This window comes from Rhinatrema bivittatum, chromosome 1 (assembly GCF_901001135.1).
Source record: "Rhinatrema bivittatum chromosome 1, aRhiBiv1.1, whole genome shotgun sequence".
Taxonomy (NCBI): Eukaryota; Metazoa; Chordata; class Amphibia; order Gymnophiona; family Rhinatrematidae; genus Rhinatrema; species Rhinatrema bivittatum.
The window spans coordinates 750,328,684-750,340,848 of NC_042615.1; the positions used below are offsets into that span (position 1 = coordinate 750,328,684).

The following is a 12,165-nucleotide window of genomic DNA, read 5'->3' on the forward strand; positions in this document are numbered from 1 at the left end:
TAAGAGTCCAATAGAAGATTGGAGAGGCAGAGTAGCTGGTACAGAGAGCGAATCCCATCCATAAGAATCCCCTTGCTAACTCAAAGGCTAGCAAACAACGTAGGCTTTAAATATCTGGGCAGCGTGACGTCATCACAGGGGGACGCCCCTGAGGTTCGCGCCAAGTAGGAAATAAGAGTGAGGACTGCGCAGCACGCGCACCCTAAGGTACCAGCGGAGCATGGTGGGAGGCAGCGCCCAAGCCAGTCCGGGGACGCCGGAGAGGTCGGCGGGCAGACGCCACAGCAGCCAGGCATCCATCCATAGCGCGAGGAGGTGCAAAGAAAGAAAGGTAGGTGGAGTGAAGCCATCGGGAAGGGACAGTTGCAACACTCTGTCTCTATCTCCACTCAGGGATCTGCTCCAGCAAGGGGTACCTATGTTCTTTCTTGAGATCAGTGTTTCTTGTTGGTTGAGTCAGGGGAATTTTTGACCTCTTTGGATCTGTCTGAGGCATACCTTCATATTCCCATCTGACTAGAGCATCAGCGCTTTCTGTGGTTTGCAGTTCTGGGACGCCATTATCAGTTTCGGGGTTTGCCCTTTTGTCTGGCCAGTGCCCCAAGGATCTTTTCCAAGGTAATGGTAATAGTTGCAGCAGAATTGAGAAAAGATGTGATCCTCATACACCCGTATTTCGACGATTGGCTGATTCGAGCCAGTTCGCTGGAAGAGAGTGGCAGAATGACCCACAAGATGATATCCCTGTTGCAGGATCTCAACTGAGTGGTGAACCTGGACAAGAGCAGTCTTTAGCCTGCTCAATCGTTGGAATACCTCGGGGTTCGGTTCGACACGAAGCAGCACAAAGTTTTCCTGCCAGAAACGCGCATTCAGAAGTTGATGACTCAACTCTGTCTGTTATTGAATACTCTGAGCCTGACTGTATGGTCCTACCTGTAAGTACTTGGCTTAATGGCCGCGACCCTGGAAGTGGTCCCATGGGCGAGGGGGCATATGTGTCCTCTTTAGCACTCCCTGCTGTCTCAGTGGAATCCGCAGTCTCAGGGCTATTAGATTCAGCCTGTTTCTTCATTTTCACCGAAGCTGGTCACTGAATTTCACTTGAATTAGAGAGAGAGAGACGTAGGGGAGTATCGTCTGTTGCGACCCTTGGATGTCAAGAGACGTCATCCGGTATCTGGAGGTTACTGAACCTTTACGTAAAATAGATCGTCTGTTTGTCTTTCACGGCAGTACTAAATAAGGAGATCTCGCCTCTTGGGCTACAAGAGACCACTGGATTAAGGAGGTAATCATGGCAGCATATGTTGATGCTGAAAAGCCGTTGCCTACTCAGGTTAGGGCTCATTTCACTAGGGTTCAGGTGGTGTCATGAGCGGAGGTTAGATTGTCGTCTCCTGTCAATATTTGCCGAGCTGTGACATGGTCCTCCTTGCGTACGTTTTCCAGGTTTTATCATCTGGTTGTGCAGGCCTGGCAGGACGCAGCATTTACACATGCGGTGTTGACTGGTCCCTGTTTGAGAGTAGCTGTTGTACGTCCCACTGGTCCTGAGTCCATCTGTCTACATACTAGGAAATGGAGAAATTAGTTACCTGATAATTTTGTTTTCCTGAGTGTAGACAAATGGGAGTCAGCTTCCCACTCTCAGCTGCCAAATGATTGCATCAATAGTCCTCCAAGGGATTACTGATAAGTGTTCATCCAGTCCTTAGATTGGGATACCTACGTTCTTCAGTTCAGTGTTTCTTGTTGGTTGAGTACAGTTATAGTTGCCTGTTTTTAATCAAACTTTTTGCTTAGTCTGTTCACAGTTGCTTTTGAAGAGAATACTGGCAGGCTGGCATCACTGCAAGAGTATATATATATTGTGACAGCTTGCTCCGTCTCCATCTGCTGACAGGGGAGCATAACCCACTGGTCCTGAGTCCATCTGTCTACACTAAGGAAAACAGAATTATCAGGTAAGTAATTTCTCCAGTTTTGAACTTGGGGTTTCGGGGCTGCATCCTGTGGTGGCCCCAGTTTGAGTTGGGGACCTGTCCTAATCCCCACTCAACTTCTGTTGCCACAGGACATTTTTAAAATTTTGCATGGCCCTTTAAATGTAATGCGGGAGCCCTGGGACCCTAACGATTCTCCAGGAGGTGATGTTATTTTATCATAGTTGACTGCTTTCTAGGTCAGCCACAATAAAATATTAACATGAAATTGTTTAATAATTAGCTGCTTTGCATGTATTTGCATTGTTCATGAATGCAGTTGTATGCAAAGCAGATGATTGTAATAGAGGAGGGAACTTAGGTAGGCCCATGCAAAATATTGTGCAATATTGCTGCAATAGTGCTTTATTGCGCGATAGCATATATTGTGTAATATATGCTGTTTAACGCTTGTTAGAGCCCTACTGCAGCTGGAGGCATCTCCCAATTATTGCCTGTCGGTAATGGACATTTTTCTGTTGCATATATAAAGCTGTTCATTATGATCTTTTTCTTTTCCAACATCCTAAAGAAAGCATCTTATTTTCTTTTTTAGCACTGAAAAGTGCTGCTTGGAGGCTGCTGAGGCAGCGAGGAAACTTTTGAGGAGAAAAATAATATGAATTTTAGTAGGATTCTCGCACACGCTCAGTAGAGCAAAAGCTCAATGAGCTTAGAGGGAAGGATCCTTTCTGTGCCAATGGAGAATTGATAGGTCATTCTCCATTGACAAGCAGGGCTGAATTAGTCAGATGTCTGAGCTTTTGCTCTACTGCTGCCTCAGCAGCCTCCAAGTGCTGCTTGGAGGCTGCTGAGGCAGCGAGGAAACTTTTGAGGAGAAAAATAATATGAATTTTAGTAGGATTCTCGCACACGCTCAGTAGAGCAAAAGCTCAATGAGCTTAGAGGGAAGGATCCTTTCTGTGCCAATGGAGAATTGATAGGTCATTCTCCATTGACAAGCAGGGCTGAATTAGTCAGACATCTGACTAATTCAGCCCTGCTTGTCAATGGAGAATGACCTATCAATTCTCTCTGAAGTTTGGCATGTTCTTCATCATCCAAATGAGTCTCCTGTAAATAGAACCCATGGGGGGGGGTCCATGAATAAACTTAGCATCTTTTACATCTTTATTGGAGAATGGAGCTCATTGATTTTCTGGGGGGGTTTTTTTTGTTTTTTTATTCTGTATTTAAAGGCTAGATGAAATCTTGACACTTTAACCATACAAATATTCATCTGTGTAAGATTTTGAGCTCCTTTTGTTATATACACCATTGTGCCCTTGTTAAGTGAAGGAGCAGATGGGTCTTTACTTCATGTATTCTTTTCTGTTTATGAATTGTAAAGCACTGTTGCTAATTTCAAGTTAACTGTAAACCGACGTGATGTTACTAAACGAATGTCGGTATAAAAAAACCTATAAATAAATAAATGTATTCTTTTTTCTTGTAGGCTGAAGCGGGCTGGTTTAGTCAGCGTTGCAGGAAGATCAATCACTCGAAGAGCGCCCTCTCCTTCCTCATTCCTTCAGTGCTGCAGTTTACCTTCTCTGAGGATGGTAGGTGAAGTGTATTATCTGCCGTTACATAGGAAGTGACTAGAACACCAAACGCAGTATTGTCCAGCTGTAAATAATGTTTGAGATTTTAGGTTATGAAGATGTCAAAATGTGTTAATGTTTTTTTATCTACTTAATAATAGGTTGAGATGTAAGATTGCTTAATTTCTTGATTAGATTGTCAGAGGGAGTGAGTATGTTTTCCAGAGTCTGTAGCAACTGGTCAAGCTCGCCTCTAAGGGTTAAGTTAGTTCACGATTTAAGACAGCATAGCTAACTCTGGAGCAAATAATATTTTTGGACACCTGTATTGTGTGTGGTGTTTTGCATTACTTGCAGTCTCTGCTTGGGAACCTGTTTATAAATGTTCAGATGCAAAGAGAACTTGCCAGCAGACTATTCTGTACCTGGTGCATATCATACTTTGAACCTTTACTTCTACAGTCTGACAGGCTAAAGGGAGCAGTCTGGGAAGATAAGGCCATCGCAGGAAAAATAAATGAAATTTTTCTTCACTCTTCACTGTAGATGATAGGAGCATAAGAAATACACCGTGCAGGGTCAGAGAAATGGTTCTTGGAGCCCAGCATCCTGTCTCTGATGGTAACTAGTTTGGGTCTCTTGGAAGTACCTGGCATATCATATTAGGAAAGTAAATTCCATTTTGCTCATTCCCAGAAAGAAGAGGTGAAGTCAAAGGTTTTTGGCTAAAAACTGTTGATCTTGTACCCCAGGAATTTATCCAAATATATATATTTTTTATCTGCTATACTACTAGCCTTGACTACATTCTTTGGATTTCATAGTTCAGTTCTGTGTTGACTGAGGAGAAACTTCCTTTAAATTTTTTGTTTTAAATCTGCTACTAGTTAAATTTTTAGGGTATTCCTTAGTCCAGCCATTCTCAACCATTGTGTTGTTGTGGCTCCCGGTGTCCCACTACTCTGGTTGTGTTTCCCTTCTCCCTTTTTCCTGCCCCCACTGGCCAATGGGAAGCCTCCTCCCTTCTTCCTGCCCCACTGGCCAATTGGAGGCTTCCTCCCTTCTTCTTACTCCCACTGGCAGGAAGAAGGAAGGAGGTTTCCCATTGGCCCACAGGGGCAGGATGAAGGGGCATCCCATAGCAAGAAGCCCAGTACCGCGAAGCAAGGCTGCCATGGGACCTCATCCCCATGGCAGCGAAGAGGAAGCCCGACTCCATGAAGCAAGGCCACCACAGGAGCCCATCCCCATGGTGGTGAAAAAGGAGGCCCACCAGGGTAAAGCCATGGGGCAACTGGAGCTCATCCCTGCAGTGAAGGAAGAAGTTTGGTGGTGAAGCCAAGTTCATGCATGTGTGAATGGGGAGCCTGGATGTGGGTGTTTGTGTGAATGGGATCCTGGGTGAGAGTGGGTGTGGGTGAATGGGAGCCTGGGTGTGGGTGTGTTTGTGTTAATGGGAGCCTGGGTGTGTTTGTGTGAATGGGAGCCTATGTGCCTGAGTGAGAGCTTGTGTGTATGGTAGAATGGGAATGAAAGCATTTGTGTGTGATTGAGAGCTTTTATATAAGTGAGAGAGCATGTGTGTGAGACAGATACTGGTCAGGGAGGTGACTGGTGTGCGTGTGAAAGAGACAGACTGGTCAGGGAGGTGACTGGTGTGCGTGTGAGAGAGACAGACTGGTCAGGGAGGTGACTGGTGTGCATGTGAGAGAAACGGAGACTGGTTGAGGGCCCTAAGGAAGAGACTGTGGACAGAGCTTCAGCAGCCACTGCTGCTTCTGGTGTGTGCTTTTGGCCTGCAGGAGAAAGGAGTAAGAGAGTTGCTGGAGAGGATAAGTAAAGGTGGCTTTTTAAGTTTATTTTTCTTGATTGACTGCCATTTTAATTATTGGGTACTATGTGATGTCTGCTGTTTTGAAATTGTATTTATATTTGGCCATGTTTTAATAGTTTTTATGAGTTTTTAATTGTTGGATGTTCTGTTCATCAGCTGTTTTGTAACATTTATTAGTATAGCTTTACAATTATTTCTGTGTGTGGATCTATAGCAGCTTGGCTTATTCTGTTTTCCTAGTAAGAGGTGTATTAATTAGTGTTTAGGTCCTGGTATAATATTTGTAGTGTTGCCTTTTCATTGATAGGGTTGTTACTGTTTGAGTGTGTTCCATAATACAGGTGTAACTTTGTGGAGGTTAGTTTGTGTGCATTATTGCAGATCCTGGGACTATGTTAGGTGCTATATTTCTCTTTCCATTTCTCCAGGTTTGCAGTGCATGCAGAGTGGCTTTTGGTTTTCCATTCCAGTTTCTGTCTCCATATTTATAATTTGTGGTTTTTCTGTACTTGATGAAGGTCAGTTCTGGTGTGTGACCGCGGTGAGGTATTTTACTAGCATGTGCGCATTTGTATCAATCTTATTTGTTGTGTTTTCTCAATAGGACATGCAATAGTGGTAAATTACTGTCTTTTCATAAGGAGGGCTGTTGTGCCTGGTAATAAAGGGAGTTTGTTTTGCTTTTACTGAGATGTCATCAGAATCAGAATTTGTTTTTTTTTGTATGGTGAGTTGTATGGGTAATACCCTAGTTCTGCTCTGCACCCATTGTTGGGGGTCGAGAAGGTGCCTGTGGATGCAGATTGTATGTTTGCATTTAGCCCCGTGACAGTCACATGTTAAGTGTGTCTCGCATGTGAGAACCATCTGTCAGGTGTGTCATGGCTGAAAAAAGGTTGAGAACCACTGCCTTAGTCCTAGTTGTATTTGGAAGAGTAAATAACCATTTCTTATTAATGTGTTCCAACCTGTATCATATCTCCTTTTGATTGTCTCTTCTCCAAACTGAACAGCCCTAACTTTAGTGTTCTTCATAAGGAAGCTGTTCCATCCTCTTTTATCATTTTTGTTGTCCTTCTCTTCATCTTTTCTGGTTTTTCTCTCTTCCAGATTTAGCAACTAGAACTGCAGGCAATACTAGAGGTGTGGTCACGCCATTGATCGATACAGAAGCATTATTATAGTCACAGCTTTTTTCTATTCCTTTCTGTTTAATTTTTAACAGTCTATATGTTTTTTTGGCTGCTGCCGCATGCTAAGCTGAGAATTTCTGTGCATTATCAACAATAAATCCAAGGTCCATTTTCCTGTGTGGTTGCTCCTAGTATGGTACCCAGCATTGTATAAATTAGTAGTAGTATTTGTCCCTAATATGCATCACTTTGAACTTGTCTATATTTAAATTTTGTTTGCTATTAGATGCCCATCTCCCCAGTCTCTCAGTCTGTCTAGCTTGTTTCTTTTTTGAGACTTTACGATGGTATTGGAATCGGAATTACTAAATGATATTGCTATCTGTCCTTTTTATTGTTTTATATTTTTTTTTTAATTTCTGTTAATTATATTAATTTATTGATTTAAATATTGTATTTTATTATTTATTTGACTTAATCCAATATATTTTAGCTTGTATCTCTTATTTTATGTCTTTTATCTATTGTTTGATTATGCACTATTGTACATATTGTAAACCGTTGTGATAGTCTTTTCAGAACAACAGTATATAAATAAAATAAAGTCCCTCTGCTAGGGAGATATCCATAGTGGACCTATTCTTTGTAGGTAATGTTTCAGGACGACTGAAGCAAATTGCTGTGAATCTGGAAAAAGTGCTACAGGAAATAAAACTGAGAACTAAATAGTAGCAAATCACCAGTATCAGATGGCATTTACCTCCGTTCTGAATAAATTGGAATATGAAATTGCAGACCTACTACTGGCAAATGGTAATCTATCATTAAAATGTACCACTGTATGAGGACTGCAGTGTATCCAATATAACATCAATATTTAAAATGGGCCCCGGGGATGATCCAGGAAACTACAGATCAGTGATCCCGATGTCTGTGCTGGGTAAAATGATGAAAGCTAGTCTAAACAGAATTACTGGGTACATGGATAGCTATGGTGAAATGGGGAAGAGCCAATATAAATTTATCAAAAGCAAGTTCTTGTTTGTACCCCAGATCAGTCCAGACAAGTGGGTTTTGCATCCCTACCAGCAGATGGAGGCAGAGAACTAAAAGCTTTGAGGCACTGCTACATTACCTAGAGTGCCACCTGCAGTCCCTCAGTATTTCTCTGTCTCCAGCAGATGGTAGGAGGTGCAAACCTGCAATTAAGAAAAAAGAAAGAAAGAAGGAGACAGAAGAAGAGAAGTTAGAAGATGCTTCCTGAGGTGTTAGGTACCTTCGTGGGCCATCCCTCAGGCTGAGCTGGTCAAGCTGGGGGTTGCTAATCCCTGATCAGCTTTAGCCCGCAGCAGATCCAGGGGTCTGACAGCCAGGAGTCCTGGTTCCTCTTATCCCCTGAAGGCTCCTTTTTTTTTTTTTTTTTGCTTTAGTTTCTTCCTTTGCTGTGACTGCAACCACTTGGGCTGTTTCTGGTTTGATCATCAGGGCTGGCCAGAGCTTAGGAAGGGAGCAGTGTCGCTCCTCTGTTCGCAGCTTCAGGATGCTTGTGGAGCCGGAGGCTACGTTGGGCCGTGTTTTCCTCCTCTCCCGCGTGCAGAGATCATGTGATTTCTGTTCCTCTGCAGCAGGCCCGGCCGCGTGGAGACAAGATGGCTCTGACAGCGATTTCAGAGTGTGAGAAAGTTTTGGGGTACTGGAGGCTGCAATAGGCAGTATTCTCCCTGCTCGTACATCGCAAACCACGTGGCTTCTGTTCTTCTGCAGCAGGCTCGGCTGGGTGGAGGCAAGATGGCGCCAACAGCATTTTCCCAGCATGGGAAAGCTTGCTGGGCCGACGGCATGGCTCGGGGACAGCTGAATGCAGCAGCGCTATACCGCAATTCATTTCTGGAGAGGAGCGGTCCCCCCTGTGATGTACGAGGCTGGAAGGAGAGCCACAGGTTCCCAAGGTCTATCGGCAGGAGAAGGGCTACAGCTTGGAAGGTAACAGACTCCTAGGAGTCCAGGCACTCCCCTCCCCTGTTGTCTTCGGCGATCTCGTCAGGGGGTGGGAGAAGATGCGAGCTCTGGGCCGGACAAGGGAGAGGATGACTTGGTTTTCCTCTGAATTTGTCTTGCTTATACATAAGGCCTTTTTAACCAGGAAAAGCACTGGCTATAAAAGGGCATTTCTGTCAGCTGTCTCGTCCTGCTGCAGAGAGGCCGAGGGACTCCTTGGTCAGGGGGTTAGGGGACCTCCTTTACTGGCTGGGCCTGGACAATCCTGAGGGGTCTGGATACTTGAATGATTTGGACCTGGATGACCTGGAAGATGGTTTTGGAGGTTGGTCCGAGGGATCTCATGGCAGATGTTGATCAGCACGGGGATGAAGACATGGCTGATCTGGAAGAGGTCCCAATAACTGAGGGAGATGATACACTGGTATTTCATCTGTTCCGTAAGGAGGAGTTGAGGCCCCTTATTTCCCATGTTCGGAAGGAACTGGGTATTAAGGTGGTCCAGGAGGAGTTGGACAATGAAGGGTGGATCCAGTGTTGGTTGGACGCCAGGGCCCACCGAAAGCCTTTCCTCTCCCTAAAAGGATCAAGAAGCTAGTGAACCAGGAATGGGACTTCCCAGAGGCGAGCCCCAAGGTAGCTAGAGCCATAGCAAAGTTGTATCCCCTCACGGAGGATGTCCTGCCACTACTGGTATTGCTGAAGGTGCATGCTTTGGTCTCAGCAAACAAGTTGACCATTCTGGCCGCAGGTTTGGCTGCGAGCAGGCATCTGTGGAAATCTGATGCAAGAGGGCCTGTTTACACTGGGTCCAGAAGTCTCAGGAGAAGTCATCAGCAGACACTGGTATTAATAGCCAGGCAACTCAGGTGGAGACCGGGATTGCATATGAGACTGATGCACTTTATGACTTGAGCTAGACTTCAGCCAGTAATATGGTCACGGCAGCCTTGGTGTGACATTAGCTGTGATTGCGGAATTGGTCAGCTGATATATGGACCAAGTGTCATCTCAATAATCTTCCCTTTAAAGGAAGGAAAATTGTTGTTTGGGGAAGACCTGAAACAATTGATGAAGATTTAGTCTAAAGGAAATAAGCTGCCGGAGGATAAGATGACAGTCAATCTTTTCTGCCTTGCTTTAGGTTTTTGAAAGGTGCAGCAGTTTTCATCCCAGTAGGAGTTCTGTACTGTCTTCGAGGCAGAAGCAGGAATCCGGTAGGCAGCAGACTTCCCTGAGATGGCTCTGACCAGGGGCCTGGAGGCGGTAAGGCTTCACAATGAAGCCAGGCTGGTCCACTTTCTTGAAATGGTGGTGGAAGGTCTTCTATCACAGTTTTACGAAGAATGCACCAGGATTACCTCGGACCAATGGGTCCTAGAGATGATAAGGAATGACCGTGCTTTAGAATTTTTTCGCCCCATCACGGAAGCTTTCGTGGTGTCTCATTGCAATGTCCGAGACAAGCAAGCGGTGATTTGGGACACTTTGTGTCGACTTCAGTTGCTGGCATTTTTGTTCCAGGGAGCGTGGTCGTGAAAGGTATTCTATTTACTGTGTCATGCCAAAAAAGGAATGAGCCTTTCGCCCCATCCTCGATCTGAAAAAGGTGAAATGTGATACTGCGAGTTCCCAGTTTTTCCATATGGAAATGTTGCGGACAGTAATAGCAGCTGTTCATCGTGTGGAGTGTTTTGGGCCTCACTAGAATTGACGGAAGCCTGTCTGTACGTTCCCATTTGGGAAGAACATCAGTTTCTTCGTGATATGGTTCTCAGGTAATATTTCCAGTTTTGGGCCCTCCTGTTTGGTTTGGCAACTACACTTCACACGTTCACAAAGGTGATGGTGGTGGTGGCGGCAACAGCTCTCTGCAGGAAGGGGATCCTAGTTCATACTTAACTGGGCGACTGGCTTATCTGAGGGAAATCGGAGGAGGTATGCCGGCAGTCTATACCTACAGTGATGGATATATTGCGGTCCTTGAACTGAATAGTGAATTTGGCAGAGTCACTTGAGCCCTACCCAGATGTTGGAATACTTGGGGGCAAAATATGATATTCAGCTCGGCAGAGTGTTTTTCACCTCTGAGAGGTTTCGGAAGTTACAAGGTGGTGCGGATTTTGTGGATGCCGGTGTCCAGGGCTTGGGATTATCTTCAGGTCTGGGGTCAATGGTATCTATGTTGAATTCAGTGCTATGGGCTTTTGCCCAAATGGGCCCTCTACAGATGGCGTTGCTGTTGCTCTGGAATCTGTTGTCAAAGGAGTTTCATCAACCTTTACCGCTGCAGATTACTTCCAGGTCTGTTGGCTCAGTTTGGAGAAAGGGATGGTCCTGGAGGTTGTGGACTGAATTATAGGGATCACAGATGCTAACCTCAAGGGTTGAGGTGCAATCTGTCAAGATCCAGTTTCCAATTAATATGTCTTAGCAACATCAAAAACTGCCATCACAATTTGGAAGTGATTGGTAACTTTGATGACTGACTTTTCAAGCAGAGAAGTTACAGTTCATACATGTAATCTCTTCTATGCAGAAATCTGGAGCAGGTGTATTGGTATGAGAGTGTTGTGAAGCTTACACAGTAGCCAGCCTGTACTGTGAATAAATGGAGTCAATGTGATATCTTTCACAAGCACTAAATTCGCTAGGAAAAATTATCAACAAATTCTTCAGAATATCTAACAGAGGCTGTGTTCACTACACTTTTTCACAACAATACAAAATGGATAGGGCAGGACTCGGAGTAGCTGTTAGTGGTTTGCCTCCTTGTTTTGTAAAACTTTCTTCTCATAGAAATGTCAAGTGAATCTAGATTAGATTAAAATGCAAAACTCCTGGTCACCAGCTCACCACTGGTGACTGAGAATTGAAGTTTGGTGAAGTGGGTACAGACAGAAAGAGCTTTTTTCAAGAAGGATTGCTTGTGTTTCCACCCATTGCCTACTGGTGATGAGCAGTGATACTGCTCACCAGTAATTCATGGGAAGATGCAAGATTAGCTGTGATTAGAATAAGCACTTCGTGCATGAGCTCCTGTGGTCCTCATATGAAAGTATTAGCGCAATGCCATTCTTTTGCTACTATATGAAAGAGGAGAGGAAGGGAAGATAGCGAACAAAGGTAGTCATTCACTAAGTATTATTCCCCTAGACACAGAATGGGGAAAAAATTAATAAATTAGGCCCAAAGTAAGGGGAAAAAAGTAACAGAAGAGAAGGCGAGGACAAAGATGAGTAAAGAAAAAGTAGAGGAGAAGTAAGAGAACACAAATGGAGCCTGGGTTCTGCAATAGCATGGGAGGAAAAACTAGGACTCTGCAGAGAGGGAGAAAGGAAGAACAGCACAAACAAACCAAATAGAATTTCCGGAGCAGGAGAAAACGGAAATGGATTGTTGGAAGAAGGGGGGAAATATTTAGTTGGACACAGCAGAGCCTTAGCATTTTGTAGAACATATGAGTACACAGAAATCACAGCTTTTGTGCCTTAAGAGTAGGTAGGTGCTACCAACAAGGTGAGCTGCCTCATATTTTTCCCCCCTTCCATTTTCTATGGCATATATCTATATGAAAGGCATGTACTACAAGCCAATTTATAGTACTTTTATGTGTATTTGAAAACAGTAAGTGAATGTTGTCTTCCAGGCTCTCTCTGGGTATCTCCCAG

At 44.3% G+C, this 12,165-nt stretch overlaps 1 protein-coding gene across 2 annotated transcripts in view; it reads left to right on the plus strand.

The window, feature by feature from the left end:
* Positions 1-12,165, plus strand: part of NUP155 (nucleoporin 155) — a 304,350-nt gene that overhangs the window by 44,016 nt on the left and 248,169 nt on the right. For both annotated transcript variants that reach the window (XM_029578544.1, XM_029578554.1), the window contains exon 7: positions 3,442-3,547. In XM_029578544.1, the coding sequence (XP_029434404.1) occupies positions 3,442-3,547 (106 nt within the window). The remainder of the gene's footprint in view (positions 1-3,441; positions 3,548-12,165) is intronic.